Source organism: Pteropus alecto, unplaced genomic scaffold (genome assembly GCF_000325575.1).
Source record: "Pteropus alecto unplaced genomic scaffold, ASM32557v1 scaffold72, whole genome shotgun sequence".
Taxonomy (NCBI): domain Eukaryota; kingdom Metazoa; phylum Chordata; class Mammalia; order Chiroptera; family Pteropodidae; genus Pteropus; species Pteropus alecto.
The window spans coordinates 10,628,876-10,655,298 of record NW_006436811.1 but is presented as its reverse complement, the minus strand read 5'-3'; the positions used below and the strand labels follow the sequence as shown (position 1 = coordinate 10,655,298).

At 37.5% G+C, this 26,423-nt stretch overlaps 1 protein-coding gene and 1 pseudogene across 1 annotated transcript in view; both read left to right on the top strand.

Moving 5' to 3' along the window:
- The first annotated feature begins 7,578 nt into the window (after positions 1-7,578).
- Positions 7,579-26,423, top strand: part of EDNRB (endothelin receptor type B) — a 20,864-nt gene continuing 2,019 nt past the window's right edge. Inside the window, exons 1-6 of the mRNA XM_006913801.3 lie at positions 7,579-7,664; positions 8,595-9,132; positions 23,558-23,670; positions 23,806-24,010; positions 25,377-25,526; positions 25,909-26,042. Of these exons, the coding sequence (XP_006913863.1) occupies positions 8,647-9,132; positions 23,558-23,670; positions 23,806-24,010; positions 25,377-25,526; positions 25,909-26,042 (1,088 nt within the window). The 5' untranslated portion in view covers positions 7,579-7,664; positions 8,595-8,646. The remainder of the gene's footprint in view (positions 7,665-8,594; positions 9,133-23,557; positions 23,671-23,805; positions 24,011-25,376; positions 25,527-25,908; positions 26,043-26,423) is intronic.
- LOC112481425 lies at positions 17,892-18,010 on the top strand (annotated as a pseudogene).

Here is a 26,423-nt window from a genome sequence, read left to right as displayed (position 1 = left end):
CTCTTAAGAGTAAGGGTGGGCTAGAAGCAAAAGAGCTCCCACATAGACTAAAATGCAGCTTCGAGTCATGGGCCAGCAGCATGTGAATAGGATGCCATTGGCTGTAACCCTCAGGAAAGTTGCCGAAACTTCAGCAAACGGTTCCTACTGACCAGTCGTGGCCCAAGACTTTCTACTCACCTATCCCTTTCCTGCATGCCAAGCTCAGCCTACCCTCTTCCCAGCAGATGCTTCCTGCTTACCCAACTTGGACAGTGATTGTGGTCCAGCTATGGTCCAGGACAACCTTGGGAACTTCTCCATCACCCAGTGGCCTTGAGGAGGGGCCTCCTTTTCTAAATGTTTACCCTTCCTTGGTGCTGTCTCAGGCCTAGGGTATTCTTTAGAGTTATCTTTGTAGTTCTGGCTGGCAGCCTCTGAATTGGCCCTAATTTATCCCCACCTTATGTTATTCATACCCTTGTATAATTTCCTCCCCTGGAATGTGGGCTGGACCTAGTGACTCACTTTAATGAATAGCATTTGAAAAAAGTGATGGGATGTCACTTCCAATATTAGCTTACAAAAAGACAATGACTTCCACATTGGATACTCTCTCTTATTCTCTTGCTTGCTTACTCTGAGGGAGGCTAGATGCCTGGTTGTAAACTATGCTATGCAGGAGCCCACGTGGCAAGAAACTGATGTCTCTGGCCAGTGAGGACCAGACCAACCACTATAACCAACCACCATGGGAGGGGGCTTGGAAATGGGTTAGGGGGGTTTGCTGGAAGCACATTCTCCTCCAGTCAAGCCTTGAGATGATTACAGTACCAGGTGACACATCATTAAGATCTTAAGCCAGTATGAACCATTACCAGATTTCCCTCTACTAGACCCTTCCTGCCTGCCTGGTATTTGGTGCCCAGTCATTTGAGTGTTCCTCTTAAACACCATTCTCACCCAATCACTGTCTATCTCCATGGTGGAATCAATTTTTTCTGGCCCTGTCCCACCCTGGGGATTCTTTTTACCTTCTCTGTAAGAAAAACCTGCTCTCAAGAAAGGACCATAAGCACATTAGTTCCTGAATGTGGAATTCCAGACATTAGGAGCTAGGGGGTAGTTATGCAATTGGGTGGTGGAGAAGGAGAAGGGGTAAAGCTTCACAGAAGTCTTGGTGTGATGCAATATTATAAAACCATTTATACGTCATATTGCCCAAGTGTAAACACCTTCTCACTGCAATGACCAAAAGATTTTCTTTTCTCTTGTAAGCTCAAGAGGTAAGGATCATCAAGAATTGATGTTGCAATTTACATTGGAAATTAGTTATTTATTTAATTTTTTTTGTTTGGCATCGATCCTCTCCATTATCATAGTAAAAAATGTGGGAAGTAAATTTTTTTTTTTTAAAAAAAGCTATTTCAATCCTAATGGATTTAGAGATAGCTATATCATGACATTACAATTTAACTATTTACATTTTTCTATTCAATGATTTCATAAACTAATTATTTTCTGAGAGCTGGTGTAATTGTAAAATGACACAACTGCTATGAAAAGCAGTATGGCAGTTCATCAAACATTAGAAAGAGAACTACCGCGTGATCCAGCAATCCCACTTCTGGGTATATATCCAAAAGAATCAAAAATAGTGTCTTAAAGAGATACTTGCACACACATGTTGGGGCTGCTATAACAAAAATACCATAGACTGGGTGGCTTATTAACAATAGAAATTTATTTCTTACAGTTCTGGAGGCTGGGAATTCAAATATCAAGGCTGGCAAATTTGATGTCTGATGAGAACCCATGTCCTGGCTCAGATTGCCATCTCCCTGCTGTGTCCTTGAATAGCAGAAGGTACATAAGACAGCTTTCTGAAATATCTTTTATAAGGGCACTAATCCCATTCATGCGGGCTCCACCTCCCATAGGCCCACCAAGTACCATCTCAGTGGGGATTAAGTTTCAGTGTATGGATTTTGGAGGCACACAGACATTCAGTCTACAGCACATGTTCATTGATTGCAACACTACTCACAATAGCCAACATGTGGAAACAACCCATATATCCATGGACAGATAAATGGATACATAAAATATATAAATGGATACATGTATATATACAATAGAATATTATGGAATATTATTCAACCTTTAAAGGGGGTGAAATCCTGTCACATGCTACAACATAGATGAAGCTTGAGGACACTATGCTAAATGAAATAGTCACAAAAGGCAAATACTGTATGGTTCCATTTATATGCTGTATCTAAATTAGTTAAATTCATAGAAATAAAGTAGAAAGGTGGCTACCAGGACCTGGGTAGAGGAGGGAAAGGGGAGTTGTTTTTTAATGGGTATGGAGTTTCAGTTTTACAAGATGAAAAAGTTCTGGAGATCTATTAGACAACAATATGGATATACTTAACACTACTGATTGTACACTTACACATAATTAAGATAGTAAATTTTATGTTATGTGGTTTTTTACCACAATATAAAATAAACAATATAGGTATCCAAAGATTAACCCCTCTCTGTATTCCCTATTGCTGTATCCTTCCTCCCTCCCTGCCTGCTACTCTGTATCCATTACCTGTGCACCGTGGCCCCTCAGATGCCAGCCTCACATTGCCTGGCTGCCCTTGTAGGAGGTATGTCCCCTATGCATTTCCTGTGAGATTATGTGAGTAATTTCATTTGGATAATCCATTACTGATAAAGCCAGTTCAGAATCCCTGTCTCCACAGGTAGCAACAACTGTTCTAACTAGCAGACCTGAAAGAGAAGAAGCAATTTCCTACACTTGCATCCATAAAGGAGATGGCCAAAAACAACCTTATGAAATAGGACTTGGCTTTGAAAACTCCCATGATTCCTCATCTTGACAAAGGTATGCCATAACTCTGAGCTATTTATTTTAAATTATGCTAGAGCTCAAATTATTTATCTAATATACAGTAAATAAACTTTTCAGAAAAATCATTGTATCTTTTTACATTTTGATTCAAGTAGTTTTATTCTCCTACAACTAGATCTCGAAGGATAGGAAACTTTGTAAAGATGTGGGCAGATTTTGATGGAAAAGATTTTCATTAAAATCCAGAACTTAACCATTAGCAGAAATATCAATAGTTTTTATTTTTTAAAAAATTCTGCTGTTTTGTACTGCAAAGAACTTTTCCTTTCTTTAAAGAAATAACAACTCTCCTTTATTCAATAATGGTCTGTTAAATCCCCAAGCTTCTCTTACTTCTTCCTTTCTAACTTCCTTTGACTATTTCACATCCCTTTGTACATATCATTAGGACATTAAAAGAATGGAAATAAGAAAAAGCGAAAAATAAAGAAAATAGTTGAAGAAGATCCATAAACTCACTATAAATTATATACAATATAAAATAACAACCCCCAAAAGGCATACCTTATACATGGTAGAATTGTTCTAATATAAATTAATGACAATATTTCATCCATGATTGAATGGCCTAAGAATAATTTACATAAATGTCAAGTATGCACCAACAAACCAAGATAGCATAGGTTCAGCTGCCTGCTTAGACTGGAATTTCTAATATCTTCATAAAGTTATGTCAAAGAGTTTTTATGAATAGTTTTAAAGATTTCGTAGACCAGGAGATTTTACATATATATACACACACACACACATATATATATATATTTTACTGATGCTGGGGTAAAAAGAAAAACACATCAAAGAAAAGAATATTAAAATTACTTAAGCCATAAGCAAGAGAGCAAATCCTTTAAGTAAATCCTTTAATTAAAGTAAACCATAGAAGTAGCTGAACTATGCTGATTTTCTCAGACAGAAAAAATAAAAAAGTGTGACATTCCTGTTTCTCATAATATTCTGTAAGCAGAAAAGAATAATGTCTTATTTCTAGTTACTATAAGTCTGTCAAATTTTCATGACTTTAAGGGTGTGGACTAGAACTGGGCACTATCAAACAACCATCAATAAAGTTTCAATTCTTAGATTCTCTCATTTATACTCACACCTCTAATTTATGAATCATGTTTCAGTTACAAAAGTTGATAAGTATAAAATAAGGTGTCAAACAAAAAATGTCTTAAGTAAAATTTTAATAAGAACAGTGTTCAAATTCAAAATATTCTAATTTTGCTACTTTAGAAGAATAAATGCATTTTTATAAAAGCCTGATTAAGTATGTCACAGAGATGTACACATTTATCAAAACTCAGCAAACTACACTTACAACCTGTCCATTTAACTATATATAAATCATACCTTAATTTAAAAAGAATAAAAAGAGCATCCTTAACCATAAGGTCCAAAGAATTATAGTCACGCAATATAAGAGAAAAATCCGAGAAATAGAAATGCTCAGGCTGTTGGCTATTGATTTGTGCAGTCACTTTAAAGTTTCTTTATGCTCTTACTTCAACCAATATTTGATCATTGGATCTGTTCCTAGGGGAATGTGTGGAGAAGCAATTGAGCCAACTCTTTCTGTGTTTTTCATACACCTTGTCCCTCAGCATTTATGATTTAGAGAATGCAAGGTAGATTTCGAAGGGTACATTCATATCAAGGGGATTACATGAAAGAATTAGCTTTTTTGTGTGTGTGGCTAAAAGGGCTTTTCTTTGTTCTCTTACCAGAGGAAAAGGTTTGCTTTGGGCGAGTTCCCCATGGCAAAGCTCTTTGAGGAATGAATTCTGAAGTGCATTCATCCATGTCTTCAGGACCTTCTAGTTAAAGCATTTAAAAGGGATAGTGGGACATTGTCCTTCACCACCCTTTCTTTCTGTCTTTGATGTGTGATTTTAGCCAATCTGGGATTTTGATACACTTCCTAAGACCCTTCAAAAAGTGTCTTCATAAAAGCAACTTTGTAAAAGATTCCACATGTACCAAGTCAAAAAAAAAAAAAATCCTTCATAACTGCTAAATGCAAAATTAATTCGAACTCAAAAGTTTTCAGTAAAGGAGCATTAAAATTTGATACAAATTTTGCTCCTTATTTACAAATGAAATTTTACACAGCACTTTAACTACTGATGAGTTTACAAATAGTGTTTATCAATAAGGGGTTTTAAGTCATAAGGTAAAAAACCTTGTGCCTACAGTAGTATTGCCCAAGACATTAGTAAAAAAGAAGAAAAATTAAAGCCTCGCATAAAATCTGTTCTCACTTTTCTGCTCTTCAGGGTCAGTTTGTCTGTCAGACTGAAGAATTAGAGCAAGAAGTAACTTTAGAGATCATCTAATCCTTTTTCTCCATTTTATAAACAGAGAAACTGAGACAATTTTTTGTGACTCGATTAAGGACATTCATGAGGATCAAATAATAATCTTTCTCATGCTTGCCTTTACATTTTCACTAAATTTAAGGTAAATCTTTGGTTAAATATTACCAATTTTTAAATCATTGGTTTCTCAAAATAAGAAAAAAAAAATCTGTTTAGACTCCATGTGATGAAGTTAATCAAAAGCACAGTCTATATGATCCTGGTTCCAATTCCTAGTCCCACAACTAACTAATCATGTGACCTTGAGTGAATTTCTGAGACTCCATTTAGCTACCTATAAAATCATGAAAAACAATTCCTAACTCAAAGACAGCTGGGAGTAAATAAGGTCATGCAAATGAGGTGCTTAATATAGATCATAGGCCCTATAATAGATAGCTGATACTGTATTTTGAATTACAGATGAGGAATGTATATGTTTACATTAAAATTATTTGGTTGTGCTCTCGATCCCTATAGCTAGGATTACAATTAAAAAACTTAACATGTAATTACAATTAAATAAATAACTTAAAAATAACTTAACATGTAAATACAATTAAATAACTTAACATGTAATTACCAAATATATAAAAAAATATTTCATGAGCTCAACTTGTGGCAGGTATTGTGATGGTACTAAAACAACATACAATTCTGTCCCTATCCTGAAAAATAAATTAATTCCTATGAAATTAACAGTAACCCATAAAAGTCTCTGTGCGATCAAGTGCTCAGTTGTGTTTAACAGTTTTACAGTGCTTGAGGAAAAAGAAGATATTGATCTCAGTGAGGCTTGGAGTAGACACCCAGAACTGGGTGGAGGAAAGGTGAATGGGGAGGGAGAGAAAGTGGTGCATTGGTAGGGTCTCTATGTATGGTGGGAAGAAGGCTTGTGTAAGAAAAGCAGGTTCGAACTTAACAAAATATTCAAACTCCAAACGAACATATGGAGCACCCATCTAACTCCTCATTCACACAGCACTGTATGTCGTTACTTGGCTCAGCTTTGAAACAACTGAACGCTGACCTTATTTTTACCCAGACAGGGCGGATAAGTTCTGCGCTAAAAACACCCTGATTTGGAATTAGCACTCACAACCCTAGACCGTGTTTCTCATTCCTTTAGCCTTACTCCTTAATCATGCTCTTTAGACCATATTTCACACTTAAAGTTCAACTTTTAAAATAGAAATTGATTTTCTACTTCTACTTACACAGAAAACATTGCATAGGAATCAAAAATGCAAAGTTCTTGCCCCGCCTATGCCATTAACCACCTGTGAGGTCAAAAATGAGCCATCTAGTCTCTAAATAAGTTGATACACAGAATAGTTCCTTCTAGGTCCGAAATTTCACGGATCCAACCAGTTGACTGGAAGACAGCAGAGTAATATCCAAAACACATTACACAGTCTGAATTTCTGACTTTTGTTTTATACAATTGTTGGACAAAACTGTCAGTCTCTATTATTTCTCTCTATCCCATAAAAACTGAATTCAAGGAAGGATAGGAAGAATTTATTTTATGCCTCTGCCTGATAAACATCATCCTGAATTTGAATGGCAACTTTCTGACTATTTTCATGTCCCCTATAGGTATAAGGTCCCTCGACAGTATAAAAATCCCAGAGATGGCCTGATATTAACACTTCAGGACACAGGGAGAGTAGCCGCTGCTACAGACAATAAGGGAGGAATTTTAGTCCTCTGCTAGGGCGGTGAGAGGGCTGGAGAGGAAAGGGTCGTGCCCCTCCTTGCTGAGGGCGATGGGGACTTGAAATTGAAAGGGAGTGGGGGGGGGGCGGGGTACAGAAACAGGGCAAAGAACAGCGTCTCCAAACCAACCAGGTCTTATATATCACGCGGGGTATTTAAAGGAAAGTTACAGGAGGCATTAAAAGTCCAGGTTAACACGTTTAATACAGTGTGCTAGTCTAGAGCCCAAGGGCATCACCGAGTGCGTAGAAACTTGCCCTTGGGTTAGGCTCATCGTTTGAAGAACTCAGAACTGTGACAGATAAAGTACCTCTCGCTTCTTCCGCTGAGAACTGACTGCCCTGTCCAGCGGGCAGCTTCTGCTGATGCTGTCCAGGCATCGCCCAAGGGGAAAGGTTGCGGCGCGGTGGGAAAGACGCAGGAGGAGTCTGGCGGTGATTGATGGGGAAGGGACGAATGAATAAAAGTACTTGTCTAGGGATAGCAAAGAGCCTGAGTAAGCTGTGGAGCTGCACGGTCTGGCATTCCCTGAGCGTTTCGTCAGAGCCAGCCCCGCCTGCTGCTGAAGGGAGGCGTGCTCTGCTCCGGGGATCAGGGAAAACCGAGGCGTGAGAGCCGAGCGCGTCCCGGGAAAGAGGTTCTGGCTGGTCGCTTTGCGCCTGCTGCGTCCCATCCGAGAGGTAAACATTCTGATTTGGTATCCAATTAAAAGCAGTGATTGACCCTTGTCCTGGGGCTTCAGCTTACATTACTAGTTTGGGAAATTATATATATAATTCATATACATATAAATTATATATATAATGCATACATATACATGCATACACACATACACATATATGTGTGTATATGTACATATATGTGTGTGTATGTGTATATACATATATATAAATATTTTAAATAAAACGTATAGACACAGTGAATTGAGGTTGGCGTACGAGAGGGCGTGTGAGTGTTTGAAGTCACTTGGGGGGGGGACAGAAGCTCCGAAGTTAATGCCGATAGTCTTCCCAAGTAGAACCGAGTTGAGAAGTCGCAGATTTTCCGAGTCAGCCGCGCACTCCTGCGGGCCTCGGGGAACCTGAGCTCAGGCAGCAGGGTAGAAGCGGCTTTCACCCACCAGGAGTCTTGGAGTTCAGACACGGGTTGTCTGGGTTCCCGAAGGAGCAAACTGCAGAAATTGGCACATACCCTCGGCCTCTGGGTGCCTTGATTGATTCCCCCCGTCCCCAGAATCCTTAGCCAGAACGTACATGCTCCCTCAGGGCACACCAAGGAGCTCAGAGCTTTTGCCTTGGACACCCATGCTTCCCTCCTTGACACACCCCTTCCAGAATGTCCCGCCCCACTGAGAAACATTTACCACTGGAGATGGAGGGGAGAGGGGGAGGGACTCAGGGGAGAAAAACCACCGAGAAAACTGGTTCTGGAAGGACAGTCTAAGGGCGCAGGCTGGTCGCACTCGCCAGTTTCCCACTCGCGCGCAAACTTGAGTTATTTTTGCATGCGGATAGTAGCCGCGCGGTTGGACTCTGCGCCAGCGGTTTGCCGGGGAGTGGCTGGGGCAGCTGAACCAAGTGTCTTGTCTTCCTTCCCCTGCTGGTCTCCAGACTCTGAAAGCTGCGGAGCGGCCACCCGACTCCCACTGGAGCAGATAGCATCATGCAGCAGCTGCCAAGCCTGTGCGGACGCGCCCTGGTGGCGCTGATCCTTGCCTGCGGCGTGGCGGAGGTCCAGGGAGAAGAGAGGGGATTCCCGTCAGCTGGGGCCACTCCGCTGCTTCTGGGGACCGGAGAGATCATGACGCCCCCCACTAAGACCTCATGGCCGAGGGGGTCCAACGTCAGCTTGCCGCGGTCATCAGCACCTCCGCAGATTCTTGAGACAGGGAAGCCGGCAAGAGCCCCTCCACGGAACCTCGCTCCGCCCCCGTGTGAAGGAACCATTGAGATCAAAGAAACTTTCAAATACATCAACACGGTGGTGTCCTGCCTAGTGTTCGTGCTGGGCATCATCGGAAACTCCACGCTGCTGAGAATCATTTACAAGAACAAGTGCATGAGAAATGGCCCCAATATCTTGATAGCCAGCCTGGCTCTGGGAGACCTGCTGCACATCATCATTGACATCCCCATCAATGTCTACAAGGTAAAGGGAACCTGCTAATATCGCGATGAGAGAGCAACTGGTTAGGTAGAGGGAGATGGGAGAGACTTTGGAGGGAGCTTATTCAAGAAGATCCATCCCCTCCTAAAAGTCAGCAACCATTGCAACCAAATTACCTACGGGTCTTCAGTACCAATTCTAAGCCTAGAACAAGTGTAGTCCCCAGAGGCATCAACATCACTTGGGAATGTGTTAGAAATGACATTTTATAGCCTCAAATCTACTCTGGGGTGGGGCACTATATATAAATTTTTTTATTTTAAAAGCTCTCCACGTTATTAGGATGAACTGTAAAGTTTGAGAACCATGTGTTCTGAAGGGTCTTGTCCCTAAGTCCAGCTCACTGGGTACATTATCTCTAAGGTTTGATCCATGAACTGGCAAAATTGATATCACTCAAGAGCCTGTTAGAACAACAAGTCTACCCCAGACTTGCTAAATCAAACTTGTGCATCTTAAGATATCTAGGTGATGTGTGTGAATACTAACCTTAGGAAGCATTTTCTTAGAGGACTCTGAAAGTAGAGGGACTGGAATTCGTTTTTAGGAAACAAATAGCCTAAAAGAAAGAGGCTCAGACTGGCGAGTGGGAAAACACAGGTCCTCTGCTGTGTATAACTGCACTGTTCCTACTTTTTATTGAATGCCTGCAGTAAGGCAAGCACTGGGGATAGATGTATTACATTTTTTACTCCTTCAACAACCCACAAGTAAATATTACTCCATTTTACAGAAGATTAATAGGATGTTCAAGATTTCACAATGAGTAAGAGATGAAGGTGGGAATCAGGCTAATTCAAAGTACTAGCCAGCCACACCTCATAGGTTACTTCATGGACAAGACCAAGAGCACTCAACTTTAAGTCTGTAAAGAAAGGTTTCAGTAGCTAACACTACTGTGTGATCACCAGGGGCATCAGAGGGAACAGGCATGGAGAGCAAGGTCAGAACATAAACCTTGACACTATTTGCCACTAGGTTGCTTTGGATCTCTGGACACATCCTAACATCCCTGGGCCTCAGTTTCGTCAACTCTACAACAAGGCTTCTAGTGCCCACTTACTGGGGTTTTGTGGTATTAAGAAAAATAGCCCAAGTGAAAGAGCTGGAACATTTTAAAAGACTGTATAAATATGTAAAACTCTGCTTCCCCATTATGATCAGCAATAGAAAATCAAATATAAAAACAGAACCCAAGTGTAGAGGAATGGTAACGTGTTTTGAAGATTTGCTTTAAGCTAGTCCTGGACTTGGGTACAGGGAAAAAAAAAAAACAGAATGTGGAGTTGAGAAAGGCTTGTAGAGCCTTTGCTTCATCTTTCGTGGCAGAAGTTATCATAAGCCATGCCTTTAAACTGTCCTTCATGAATCTCTGGAAATTCTAATCCAAATAGCCATATTTTAAGGGAATTCTAGAGATTTCTGAGGTTTAGAGATAGGATTCAGATTAGGAACAAGGCCCGAGAAGGAAATATTCCCAGAAATTGGTGATAAATAGAAGAAATTCTAAAATTCTGCATGACAACTGGTTCTTATGAACTCTGGAGAGCATAGTCTGAAATGAGTTTCTTCAATGCGATCACAGCTCCTTTTGGGTCAGAAGTGACCCATTTACTTCTTAAGGAGTCCCACAGACCAAGTCTTACTGTTCCAATTTGGCAGAGGAATTGTAATTCAATTCATCAAAACTGACTTGAGAAACATTAGAGTACAAGGTGTTGTGAGAAATTTTAAAATAAATGAAATAAGATCCTTCTTAAAAGAGAGGTTACATCTAGTTCTGCTAGTCTTGCACAGAATTTTGTGAAAGGCCTGTTTAGAGAGGTTCCAGGAAACCCCACACCTCTAGCCTGGTCAGAAACCTTCCTAAGCCAGCACTTGAAGTGCTATGTGGAAGGAGGGGCTGAGAACACTCTGGTGTTGCTTTCAGGCATGAGTAAATCAGCTCTTCCAGGACCATCCTACTTCCTCTGTCCAGTCAAATTATTACACTCAATAAGTCACAGAATATTTGACTCCTAAGGGGGCACACAGATTTTATTTTCATTTCAAATTCCTTTATGATTTCCCTAGGAAGTTACATCTTTTTGCCTGAAGCTACTTAGTCTGTTAAAACTGTGTTTTCACTTCTGAAATAAACAAACTAATAAATCATTACAAATATGACCATCTCCTTTTCTATATTGGTCATAAACAAATCCATCACAAAGAGTTAGGTTTACCATCATTGAACCCCATATAGTAACCTTTGGTTGATTTTTGTAGTATGCATAAATAGGTAACACTTGAGGCATAATGTAACAATGGCAACCATTTATTATGCACTAGGTACTTGGTTTATTTCATTAAATCACTGTGACAACCTTATGGAGGAGGTACTGTTATCATCCCTATTATATGGGGAAACTACATGTTGGAGAGGTGAAGATTGCCCAATGTCACCCCACTAGAAAGTGATGAAAGCAGACTTGAAGCCAGGCCGCCTGGCCCCAGCACCTGTGGCCCTCCCCGGCCTCCTGCACTGAGCAGGCTCAGGCACAGCATGCCCTTCTCCAACTTGGAGTGTTGTGAGGGCCTCATTGGAGTGCTTTAGTGAAATTGTGTGACACAGTAGGATACTTGGTAAGCATTTTCAGGTTCAATTTGAGTCATCTGAAGATTTCTCTCTTCAGAAATCCCATTCAGATGATCTGTAGTGTGTAATATTGATAATAGCATTGTTATTCTAAAAGCTTTGTTTACTGAAACACCTAATCCAGGACTAGATAGAAGTTATTTATTACCCTAAATAATTATGACACCATATAAGTAAGTTTTTAAAAATGCATTTATTATTTCAGAGTAGTCAGGTATTATACTTCACAGAAAGTAATTTAAGTGAATTATGAATGCCATTTAAATTTATCCTAAAGTGGGGGACTTGAATCTCTAAGCCAGCGATTTATGTTTTTGTTTTTGTTTTTTTTGTAGAATGTTACCGTTCTCTTTGAGAATCAAGCAAATTGTTTTTATTATGTATAATTAATACATGATATATAATGTATATAATTGTGATTAACATATAATATATTAAAATATACATATATGTGCACACATTCGTAATTTCTGGGTATTCATAAAACCCTCCAACCCATCTGTTGGCACACCCAGGGGCCCAGAAACGTCAAAGTAAATCTATTACATTTTGATCTGGAGTTCAGTAAATCTAGAGTTCAATAACGTTGACAAACCAAAAAATGTGAAAATTCTTGCTGGAAGCCATAGTCCTTAATACCGCTGGAGAATGAGACAGGACGTCACAGGGAGGTGCTGCTGTGAGGGGATGACAACCTCTGTCTTGCCTCCCTCAAGGAACTGAGTCTCTGGAAACTTCTAGGTAGAGTCAGTCTTCCTCACCATGAAATCCAGTGTTGGAGGTCAAAAAGATATCACAGGACATTCAGCAAATTAAAGCTGTTCCAGTGCTTGAAATATTTATGTAAACATGTTGAAAATAAAAGCCTCTTTATCCTCCTCAGCAGCACACACTAGGGCTGTTACACACTATATTACATAAGACCATCCAGATGAAAAATGAAAAATGCAATCATCCAAAGATATTTAAAATATATATATAGACGGGTATGTTTATGCATATATAAATATATTAAATGTTCTAAGTATGTATAGACACATAAGTAGGTGAATATCTTTTGTCACAGTGTCTAGCACATAGTAAGCAAATAAATGAGTGTGTGTATGTGTGTATGTGTGTGTGTGTGCATGTAAATAAGAATGGAAATTTGTAGGGTTTTTTCCAGCTTTTGCCATTATCACCATGACTACAAATAACATCTTTGTACATATGGCTTAGCACACATGTGTGATTCTATCTGAAGGGTAAATATCTAAAATTAAAATTACTGAATCAAAGGATATGTGCATTTGTAATTCTGATAGATATTGTCATATTGTGGGCCAAAGTTATTGTTTTACTCTTAGTTTGAATCACTATTTTATACATCTCCATAGAGATATACATATATTGATGTCTATCTCTAACATATACATGGATCACCATGCCAGTAGTTACATGGTGTATATATGTACCAGACCCAAAAGCCAGGTTTAAGTTATCTGATATGACGATGCATCTCTCCTTATTCGCAAGCTACTTATTTATATCCTTCATGTATAAACTAAAATGAATGGGGTAATCTAGATGTTTGTTGCCTACAAGAGCCTATCTGACTACTAAATTATAGTAGCGCCAATGTCAAAGTTATGTGGGAAGCAAAAGAACTGGGTGCACTTGTGGATGCTATGGAGGTTTTTATGTTGTTGGTTGGTTGGTTAGTTGGCTTGGATTCATTTGATTTAGCAGTGATATTCAACAAGCCTTGATTGCCAGTTAAGTTAAAATTTCTTTAATTTATTTTAACTTCTCAAGAAGTTGAAATTTCTTGAGCAAATAATGAGTTTTAAAATTATTTATGAATTTTAGTTAACAATTTCACTCCTTGTGCTATATTTACATAGATAACTGAGTTAATATAGTTAATTCTCAAATATAGCTTCTTTTATGTGTAAGCAAATTGCTTTTGAAAACAAATTTGTCTCTAAACTGATAAGGCAAATATTGATGGGCATCAGTTTGATAAAATCTGAGTGTAATCAGATGTCCAGGGGTGGTAGAGAGCTTTTTGAAAATTAGGCTGGTGACCTATTGGAGTGCTTTTAGATGGCTTTGCACTTAAGACTTTGTAGGCTACTTTTAGAGGCCAGGAGGCTGCCTTCATACCTCTGAGATGCAAAACTGCTGATCTTTAACGTTTAACTGGTTAAGGTAGAGTATATCTAACATTAAAATGCCGGCATGTCAAAATGTGGAATTGCTTCACTGAACCAACAAATGAGTTTTGAGTCAAGTGACCTTGTCAGGTAATCATATATTTTCTGCTTGTGACACGATCAAAACTATCTTCCTGAACAAAGTCACCTTTCTCACTATTTGATCTTAGACTACTTCTAGTACTTAACAAGTTTGTGTATAATTAACTAGTTTCACAGTTAGAGCTAGAAGTTAATGGAACACCATCAGATTTAACTTTCGAAGGTATAATTTTTCAATTAGTAAACAGAAGTCTATTTGTATGGAGCAATACCAGAGGTAAAGGTGTCATTGGGTAGAGAAATCTAATTTCTTCCAAGGTAATAATACTGTTTCCATTTCCATTAAGTAAGCGAGATCTTTTACTAATATTTTAGTAATATTTTGAGATTTTTAAAAGCATTTTGAACCCAAAATGGAACCTAGATAACCTTTGAGATTCATTTATTTAAAGTAAAAAAAAAAAAAAAAAAATTAAGGAGCACCAATTAAGCACATTTAGAGTATTAGCTTTTAAAAAGTATTAATAGGGGGAGATAGATAGGGTAAAAGAGGTGAAAAATGTAAAACTTATGCAAATTACATTAAGTGAAAAATAAATAAATAAATAAAATAAATAAAAATAAGAAATAAAAAGTATTAATAAAAAGTAAGATGATTACTCTGAATAACCTCAATTTATTAACAAACAAAACTAACACCCTCACCCACCTAGTGCAGTGTCTGCAACAGTCAATATCAGACCGATGCTTGTTGACAAAAGATTTTATAAATAAGATGTAAGGCAGGGGGATTTTTCTAACTCATATTTTTATAACGGTCCAGATGAAAAAGAAGGGGAAAGTTTGCTCCCTTTTCTGTATGAAGATATTGGTCAAAACTGAATAACAGGTTGATAGCAGAATTCAAATAACCCAGAAACTCAAATTTCATATTTCTAATTCACTGTTTCACTGATTCCCATGACAAAATGGTTGGCAAACACTTGGCTTTGGGCAATGAAGTTACCCTAGGTTAACTCCATGGTACTTCTTGTGTTTGCCTTTAAACTGCTACTTGGTCACTTCATAAATCTAAGCTTCTTAAAATATTAAGGTAGTGTTTCTTTCCACACGGTAAGGGTTATGTATTAAAGGCTCTACATTTTTTCTTTGCTCACTTTAAAGGAGTTGTTCAAGTTCGAAGATATTTCCATAACTGTATAAGAGGATGACATAGCCAAGACCTTGTTGTGTCAGGGCCAGGGCACTGTGTTCTTCATTTCACACACACACACACACACACACACACACACACACACACACACACCATATAAGGTTATCTCTGTGTGGGTAATATGCTATAGTTGATTATTTTTACAGAAACATGCCAAATGCTAATAAGTGATTAAGTGCTTTAAAGGGTGTTGACAGATAAAGCCTGAACTGAAATAAGACTCGAGATGTAATTTATGATGTGAAACGTTCTCTTTCAGTGCTTTGCAAAGTTAAAAGGAGGTTGGTTATGTTTGGGAAAAAGCTGAGGGTTGTGTATGGGTATATCTTAGCCAACAACTTCTCTAATTTTAGACTTCTTTTTTTTTCAAATGCTTTTACTTTAGAGATTTATTATTTCACTTTCCCTATAGATCTTCTCTTATAAATGTATAGAAACACGAAAATGACCAAACTATTTGTAGAAGAGAGAGAGGAAGATCATTCTTGTGTCAGAAATTTATTAGCAAAGTTGACTAAAACATAACTCAAGCAATTCTCTGTCCCTGAGACTAACAGCTATACTCATGCCTCCTGACCTGTATCCTCTCTCTATTTCCCTCCTCTTTAGCTCCATCATAGTTTCCAGAAAGGGGGAAAACTTGCTCTGAATGTTTACATTTTACACTGTCTTCTTCCCCCTCCCTCAGTGTTTTAAAAATATTTTAAAGGTCTTTTGGATTTCATAGCAATCAAACATTTTCTCTTAGTAGCTTACCAGTATCCTTTAAGATATTCTCTGGGTAGAATTAGATTCAAGTAAGACATGAAATTACCTAATAAGGTTTGCTGAATTCATTAAGTTTGAGAGTCTCTTTCTGAGCCTTGAGACCATCAGGTTATAATTCCTCAGTTCCTTCAAATGTCATGGTGATCTCAGAAGAGCCAGCTCAGATAAGTGACTTTAATATTAGGTGAGGTAAACAGCAGTATCATAATGCTTTTAGGTGAGTCTTTCAAAATACATAGTGTGTCAATGAAAGTTTTTAAGCACAAACTGTGGGTAAATTTTTAAGTTCAGATAATAGGAGAGTAGTTATCCATTTATTATTTTCCTGTTACAGGCTTGGGAATAAATTTCATTGTAACACTGATAGGGAAATATATTTAAGGTGAACTTAAATTTCTCCTATGACATATTTTTTAAATCTTTTTTTCTATTTCTTTGTTTCTCTTAGAGATTTTGTTTCAAGGAGCTTAATTCATATTCATGGAGTCATTGTTCCATTTCAGCAAGTCATAAGAATGTGTCCAGAGTGAAAAGCCCTCTGTTTTGTGGGTATGCACACAACAGATTCCTAGAAAGTTTCTGCCTTGCACAACTCCAGGGGGCACTGTTCACATTCTTGCCTATTTAAATATCATTCTTCTATATAATTAGAAGCTGACATTTTTTTCTGACCCACGTAGTTCTAACTCACAATGCTTAATCTTTAAGTGATTAAGTGTATTTTAATGGGTTTGGGATGGAACTTATAATTGATATTTGTCCTTTAAGGCTCAAGTGAAATAAATGTATATCAAGAAAATATTTATTATGTACTAGACCAGCAGCTTACCTTAAATTCTGTATGTACATGTGAAAAAAAGAAAGAAAGGGAGATTATTTTGTGGAAATCCTTGAATAAGAATTAAAATGCTAGTTCAAATGCAGAAAAACTCCTTGATGTGGAAATCCTTGAATAAGGATGAAATTCTTGAATAAGGATTAAAATGCTAGTTCAAATGCAGAAAAATTCTTATCTGCTACAGGAAACAGATAAAAACAGAAGAATACACCCTTTTCCACACCACTCCATTATTTCCCTCTGTGACTGTCACTATAAAAACATAATACCAGTCACTTGAATGAAATGTTCATAGTGCATCACGAGATGGAACAGACAGCAATTTGGCAAAGTAACCCTGGTTTGTCTTCGTTAACGCGTTGCTCACCCGCCCTCTTAAATGATCATCTCTTACAGTGTCTCTATGCTTACTGCATCCATCTCCACCAAATCTGCAACTAAAGCTCCTCATAGAATTAATTAGATAGTGAGAAACAGTAGGTACTGTTTTTGATTAGTCATTTCCTTGACAGTTTTGAGTAGGAGAGAGAGAATGGGAGAGGAATTTTTGCTTTTCACCTTTTCCGGCCTGTTTGGAAGGTAGAACTCCAACAAGAGAACAGCCAACTCTCACACCCCAAGGCCCTGGCTCTATTTGACAATAAGACCTGAGCATCTGGAAGAGGGGAGGACATGGACTAGACAATACAAAAAAAATAAATGCACAGTCATCTTAATTCTCTAAATAATTTGTTTAGAATATGAGAAGTGAAAAGCCCATAACAAAAGTTTTATCAGAAGATTTCTGACTTGCAATCAAATTCATTCATTCATCTATTCACTCATTCATTCACTATTATTCAATAAGCATTTGATGAGTGAGCACTGTGTGTCAGGCTCTGTGCTAGGAATGAATGCTACATGATATTCTGAAACAAATAAGCAATTAAAGCTCAGTGTTTACTCTTAATAAAAAAAATAGGGAACATGGTTCCATAGTGTAGTGGTTAGTACGTCTGCTTTACATGCAGAAGGTCCTGGGTTCACGCCCCAGGGGAGCTACGGTCCATGGTCTACGGCCATGCCACCCTGAACAAGCCCGATCCCGTCTGATCTCGAAAGCTAAGCAGGGTTGGTCCCAGTTAGTACTTGGATAAGAGACCACCTAGGAAGACCAGGTGCTGCAGGCATAAATAATAAATAAATAAACAAACAAACAAACAAATAAATAAATAAATATTAAAAAATAGGGAAAATGGTATATAGGGTTAATGAGACAAATTAAACTTTGTTAGTGCAAGATGGTTAACTGGCATTTCCTGACTTTATGGGGCTGGTGTGTATTGCAGGGTTTTCTTCACTTAATTTCTCAAGAATGTAATTTTTAATTAAAAAGAAAAATGAAAAATGTAAATCCCCTAGTTAGAGAGATTTTGTAGGACTCTCTTAAGAATAACCTTAAAGAAAGGATAGCTATTCCTCATCCATGCTATTTATCCTTTCAGAAATTAAAAAAAAAAAATCTTTATAATCTAAAAATAATTACATAATGTAATATAAACTAATTATTTGGATTCTGTTGCCTATATCCTTTCTCAAACAGCTGTTCTAACATAAAGTTATAAAATTATGGTCATCCTGGAATAGAAACCTTATAATCATTATGGTTAAGTCTTTTTTAAATCTAGTTTTAATTACTTTATTTATTTGTGTTTATTCACACAAAAGAAATGTGCTAGAGAAGCAGTATAAGCATTAGGAGAAAGGGGTCAACACAAGCATAGGCGATCATTTGACAAATGGACACTGCATTGCTCGTAGGACCCAAAGTAACAAAAGCTCTTAGATGAACCATCATAAAGTGAAAACCAGTGTCCATTATGAGAGTATTTTCTAACTGGTTCACATTTGCTAAATATTAGGTACCATATATTCAAATTTAATTTTAAACAGGACCTAAAAATTTAATTCATGTAGCAGGGACCTAGTAACAATATCAAACACTAAAATTCTTTTCGTGACCAGAGAAACTTGTTTGATTACATGATTGTTTTGTCTTTAGTATTTAGACTTTGCCCTTAAGTTATCTAATTTAATGGAATAAAGTCTAAAGAAGAACCTAAACATAAGGAATAAGAATGTGTTATTGCTGAGTTTAAAGTTAGAGTTTCTCCCTCTTGCAGTAAAGGGAATCAATTTCTTCTAAAAGGAGGAAAGCTATATTGTTAGACTTCAAATTAGTAATTACTAGAAATAATTACTAGAAATTATAAAAATCTATAATGATATTTCTTTAACAAATTTTAAAGAGGGCATCTTGGTTGAGAGTAATTTTTTTTTTTTTTTAATGGCTTTTTCCCAACCCGGGGATTTCTTTACCATTAAACAAGAGGTTGATGTCTTTCCTTTTTAAATAAGCTCTAAGCACTAACTTACTCAGACTTTCTTGCTGGAGGCCACTAAGAAAGAGATGAGCATCAGTAGTGGGCATGGTTTCTGTCACAGGCTATCAGCCTTTTCAGTGTATCCACAAAGCCTTCTGGTCAGAGAGAGGTAGAGGTTGTCAAAGTCATCTTTCCCACTGCAAGATAACAGAAGTGATAGTAAGCACTCAGTCACGAGTCATTTGTTGCCACTAAGGACCAGCAGCATTCAGGTCTGAATTGAAAGCCTGAAATTCTGAAAAGCTGATGAAGGTTAATGCCTCCTATTTTGCAGTTCCTTTCCCTTGCAAGGGTAGATTACAAAATTATAATCTCTTAGTTATGATTAGCTTTGTGACTATCTCTGTGTTGAATTTTCAGTTTGTGTTTCCCTGTCCTCTGTGATAACTTAGGTCAGAGGTTGGGCTGCAGGCCTCCCAGTGGTATGAAGAGCAATAATACAATTTCTAGGCTGAGCCAAAAACAATAGTAACCTCAAAACTGGGCCTGGACTCGGTGCAGAGCTCATTTTCATTGGCCAGACTTCTTTCTTTTCAGTGGCCTGGACACTCATTCATCTTGATCCACCTGAATGCTATACCTCTGTAATCTAATACTTGCATGCTTTGAAAATAGTTAAGAGGCAATAAAATGATTGAAACTTTCCAAATTTGGGGACGTTATATGAATAAAATAGCTAGGTAGTTAAAAGAAAATTTTACTCTGCATCTAGATATTTTACCATTGTTTGACACATAGCTATGTGTTTAAAAGTACTAATATTCATTTAATTCTAAACATTTCTTTTTTCTAAGATCAATTTCCTCAAAATACTACACACTCCAGAATCAGACCATGTGGGTTCAAATGTGACTCTATGACTAATTTAAATGAGTGACCAATGATAAATATATTAATAATCAAATGATGAACACCAAATTTCTCCAAAACTGAGTTACATGAATAATAAACATTTATTATCTCACGTTGTATCTGTGGTTCAGGAATTCAGGAGCCACTGGCTCAGGGTCTCTCATGGGAGTATAGCCAAGATATTGGCAGGGGCTGCAGTTATCTTAAGGTCTGTGTCTAGGGCCAGAGTATCTTTTCATTCACAAATCGGGCAAGGTAATGTTCATTGTTTTTAGGAGGCCTCAGTTCCTTACCATGTTGGCCTCTCACAGAGATGTGTGAGTGTCCTCCTGGCATGGCAACTGGCCTCCCCTAGAATGAGTGATCCAAGAGAGAGCAAGGAAGAATCCATAAATGCCTTTTATAAACTAGTCTCACACATCAGACATCATCACTTTCACTGCATCCTATTTGTTGAAAGCAAATATTAAGTTCAACCCACAGTCAAGGGGAAGGAAGTGAGATTTCACCTTTTGAAGAGAGAAGCTTAAAAAAATTGTAGACATATTTAAAATCAACATAACAAGTTGATAAACTTCTAAGTGACTCAGTTTTGTTACCTATAAAATGAGGATAATAATAGTACTACCTCATAGGATTGCTGTGGAAATTCAGTGTAAAGTGCTTAGGCTAGTGCTTAGCCCATTGTAAGTGCCATACAGTGTTAGTTTTGCTTTTTTTTTTTTTCCTGCTATATCTAAGAATGATTAGACAGAATATCGTCTAGCTAATTTATACCAAACTGGGTCTGGCAGAGTCCTTGAAACTGGTAGGAACATTTTTATTTTTATATTTCCAAGGGCAATTTGCATTTCCTTCAAAACATCTTGAGTTTGTAGCTAGTTCAGACCTGTGGCACCCGGAGTTTTCCCCTATTTCAGTAAATGGCCCACTATTTACATGGTAAATCTCTTTAAGTTTCTTGACTCTTCACATCTGACATTCAACCCGTAGACAAGTCCTGCTGGCTCTACCTTCAAAATATATCGAGTCTCTAACTCATACTCCTCAGCCCCAGGGCACCACAGAGTCCAGCTCACCACAAGCATTCATCAAAGCTTCCTTTCTTGACCCCACATTCTATTCTACATTGAACAGAGTGGAAAAAAGGAAAATAAATGAGATCGCTCTATTTCCTTTTTTAAAAGCCTTGCAATGGATTGCTTCAAAAACAAACAAACAAAAAATTCAAGGTCCTGCCTCTACAACGTCATCACCTAGACACTTGGTTTAGATCACTCAGCTACAGCCTTGATAGATTTCTTCCTGTCCCTTTAGCTCACCAGGACCTTTGCACTAGCTCTTTCCTTTGCCTTGAATGCTCTTTGCATGGCTTCTTATTTTAGTCAAGTACCTACTCAAAAGTTGCCTCTTTAGAGAGACCTTGCTGAGTAGCCTGCCAGAAAGCACCCTAAATCCCATTATACTCCCTTAATATGATGACGCCCCCTCCATGTGACACCACATTAAATATTTGTGTCTTTTTTGTCTGCTTCTCTCACAAAACTGTGAGCTTCATAAGAGCTGAGAGTTTGTCTCATTCACTGATGTACAGCCTGTACTATGAATGGTGTCTTGCACATAGTGGATACTCAGTACATGTTTACTGAGTGAATGAATAAACAAGCAGTTATGAGTCAATTGATTAATCCAGAAGTCACAAGGTAGAGGCTAGTCCAACTCACAGATATATTTTGTTAACACAATGTTTTTTAAAAATATGACTTAGTTGACAACTTTTATATATTATGCGATTTCTTACAAAAATTCTTTTTTTTTTTTTTTTGGCTAAAAATCAAGAGATATTTTTATTTGGAGTCCCTTAGCAAAAATCATGCCAGGTTTATTATCAGCTATTCCTTTTAGATAAGATTTACCCCAGACCCCACCACTCCCAATTATCTTCCCAACACCAATGACTTTCTTACACCCAGCTCCCTCCACAGCTCTGTGTTACCTGCCTGGCTCTGTAGGCTTTCAGGGCCCTAGAATAAGCATATTTGTTGTAAGTTTGTCAATATTTGTCCTATATGTCAATGTAATTTTTCATGCTTAACTTAGAAATGAAATTAGTCCCATGTTGGAGTTCCAAGTCATGTTCATTCTGAAGTGTACATTTCAACCTTTGGTGCCATTCTTGTTACAAAACAATCACCCAGCTTGACAAACTCCACAAAGAACCTTTGCTAGTGAAAGAACGAAAAGACGTAATTGTGTTTCAAAATAGTTTTCACTTTTGGAAGATTATTTTTTAAAACATTAAAAAATAAACATAGATTTGAAATACTTTATTTTCAAAACCTCATGAACATTCAATCCAGATGTTTACCTAAAGTGATTCATTTACCAGGGTGGGGCACACTCAGTTGTCTTAAGAAAGAAAATAACTGAGTTTAACAATAGATAGTTGCATAGTCTGAAGTCAGATCAAGAGAAATATATGTATAATAGCAAGAACTGTGTCTTTTGCTCATTGGATAGCCAGTGCCTATATACATTAGGGGTTTGAATATTTATTAAGCATCTGTTATGCGTCAGGACCTATATTAGGCAGTCACAGAGCCCATAGTCTGTCAAATACTTTAGAGGTGCTAGACAGCAAAAACTACACAAAACAAACAAGTAAATGTTATAATATAAGCAATAGGAGTTGATAAGTGCTATAGATAAAAAGGAATGTGGACGAGGGAAAGGGAGATGGGAACGTCTGGCTGGTTACTATTCTTCATAGTGTGGTCAGGGTAGGTAGTGTTGAAAATATGAGACTTGAGCAAGACCTGAAGGATGTAAGGAAGTTTGCCTAGTAGATCTGTAGGGAAGGAGCCTTCCAAGATAAGGAAAAACCGAAAGTAAAGCCTGAAGGCAGGAGTGTGCTTCGTGCGGTCAAGGAGCAGCAGCATGCCTACCCTGGCCGAGTTACTATGCAGTCTAGTAGGTTGACCAGAGTAAAGAATAAGTATACAAATGCACACGCTATTCTCCCTCACTAAGGAACATTTATCACCTATTTTTAATTAGGCTATATTTTGATTTGGCCAAGAACTGAGCATTAGAGACTCCATGACAATATAGGAAAGAGATGTATTCAGTGCCGCAGGTTCAATTGTGTAAGAGGAACTTAAGCAGCTGGCTTCAATTGACCTTGTGGTGGAGATCCTGACCCAAAGTTACTCTAGATGCGTAACGAATTCTCTGGAATGGGTTGCATTTTCATTTTCCCAACACACTCTCCTGTTCCATGTATCAAACACTAGCGCTTTTCAAAGGAGTAGTCCATGAGGAAAAATATTAGAACTGAAATTTATTTTACTCTTCATGTTAATTACTCTCCACTAAGTACTTCAGTTCAGAGGGTGCCTGATGGAAATCTCCCTAACAGAGCTCCATATGTCCTTATTGCAGCTTCTCGCAGAGGACTGGCCCTTTGGAGTTGAGATGTGTAAGCTGGTGCCTTTCATACAGAAGGCCTCCGTGGGAATCACCGTGCTGAGCCTGTGCGCTCTAAGTATTGACAGGTAATACTGCACATTTAAGTCAGGTATATCCTGAATAGTATTCTAGGGATGGCTATGTCACTCAGAAAATAAGCTATGTAATTCAACAAAGCCAGGCTCTGCCCACTTGACAAGTAATTCTATTTTGCACTTCAGATATCGAGCCGTTGCATCTTGGAGTCGAATTAAAGGAATTGGGGTTCCAAAATGGACAGCAGTAGAAATTGTTTTAATTTGGGTGGTCTCTGTGGTTCTGGCCATCCCTGAAGCCGTGGGTTTTGATATGATTACCACTGACTACAAAGGAAGTTATCTGCGCATCTGCTTACTTCATCCCATTCAGAAAACAGCCTTCATGCAGGTACCTTTTACTTCTCTTTTTCCTTTTAGTTCTTGCCTTATAAATATTTAGCTATTTTCCCCTTGATCTCTCCTTCTTGGGAAGCTTGATTTATGACTGTCCTTGGCATAAATTAAGAGTGGGACCCAGGACTGAGGGGTTAACAGTGACTAATGACCGAAGCTTCAAGAAGCTGGGTCACTACCTCTCCAAGAATCCCCTGGCACTCAGGGATACAGATAAACGAGGTTCACATGAAAGAATTGATCTGAATTTATAACTTTTCTACTCAAATTCCCACAAAGACTGACAACGGTGACATTTTCTGCATAAGACAACACAACAGTCATTAGAGAGAATAGATAGATGGTTCAGTGACTGATCAAATAGAAATCACCCTGATATGGATGGATTCTGAAAGGCCTGACCTCCTTCTGAAAAGAAAGCTGCCAATGCAAAGAAGTTTTCATCTTGGCCATTTATTCTAGAATGTTTAATCAGGAGATAGGAAAAGAATGGCAATGCTGGTCATCGGAAGATAGATTTTAAGTGTAAAAAGCTCTTTCCAGCAGCATGGGTGAAGAGGAGTTAATGCAAAGAGGGCTCATCTAAGTGTCACCTGTAATTATTTTCCATTTTACATATAAGAAGACTATACAAAATTTTATGAATTGTACATATATCATGGTAATCAAAAGAATAAAGAGGGACATCAATGTGAAATTGAAAATGAGATTGCTGTTTTCTTGTTTCTTATTAGTTAAAGGGGAAAAGGTACTGCATAGATTGCATAAATTCTGCTCCAACACAGATATATCTGGAGCAACAATAAAAAAAGAGAGAGAGAGAGAGAGAGAATAGAAAAAGAATAAGAGAAAGAGCATACGTCCTAAGCAGCTTTGATTTTTTTTAATTAATAGGTTAGATTTATATATTACTGAGCTAAATGATTAACAAAGACCATTTCATATGTTTTTCCCATTAAACAAACTTGTTAAATAGTGAAAATTTTCCTTTAACACTATGATGTCCTTACATATTCAAATGTGGTATTTAATACAAAAAATACCTTCAGGATAACTGGCTTATATAAAAACAAAAATATCTGAATTACCAGATATTTTGAATTTTGCCCAACTGCTTAAATTTAATGCATGATTATAACATACTGCCTAAAGAATTAAAATTTTTTAGGAAAAGTTTGTTTTATTGAATATAATTATTTAATTATTTGTTCAGTAGATATGGCCTAAAAGATTCTACATAGTATTTATGAAATGGATCTACTCTAGATGATAATTATTCCTTGATGAATATTTTTAATTTAACATTTGTATATAAATTTATTTTCAAAAGGAGTATTAATAAAATTCTCTCTTTCCCATAGTTTTACAAGATAGCGAAAGACTGGTGGCTATTTAGTTTCTATTTCTGCTTGCCGTTGGCCATCACCGCATTTTTTTATACCCTGATGACTTGTGAAATGTTGAGAAAGAAGAGCGGCATGCAAATTGCTTTAAATGACCACTTAAAGCAGGTAAGAAAATAGAAATATTTGCTAACTCATGATAGTAATTATGATTGTGAATAACATAAATATGATGATAACAAACTAAAATTACTGCACAGTAGAGCATACTTTTTCTGGTATTTTTGAATATACAAAGACTTTAAAATGTTATCTATTTAGATATTTTATATAATCTAAAGGATCCAGAAAGAACCATAACTTTTTAAAAATGAATCACTAGCCTTTTTAATTCTAATTCACATTAACTATTCGGTTTAAAGCTGTGTCCTGAATTTTTACAAATGCCATTGGCTTTTGATAAACAATATTAAATATTCTATTTGGGGAAAAAGAATGCTGTAATTATAATGAGCCATCTTTTCAGGGTTTGACTATGGTTTTATTTCAGAGACGGGAAGTGGCCAAAACAGTATTTTGCCTGGTCCTTGTCTTTGCCCTATGTTGGCTTCCCCTTCACCTCAGCAGAATTTTGAAGCTCACTCTTTATGATCAGAATGATCCCAATAGATGTGAACTTTTGAGGTAAGAAAAGTAAAATAGAGATAGTTTTGTAATTAAATGCCAAGCACAAGTTTTCCATCAATCCTTTTCATAGGCAGAAAGACAGAGTATCATTTTTCTGATCTTTAGGGAGCAAGTAAGATTCTCTTTTTACTTTCATTCCTATTGAAATGAAGGAGTAAAAGGAACTTAAGAGAACACTGGGAATGGAAAGCCAGAGTTGTCCAATGATGAGTGTGTGGCATGATTGAAAATACCAGGTCTGATTCTCCTTTGCACATTGTAAATCTTTTCTTTTCAGCCAGCTTCAGCACTTTCAAATGCGATTTTACTTTAAAAGAGAGAATTGGGCATGATGGGGTGTTGGGGACAATGTGTGTAATGACAGAGACAGAAAGGGAA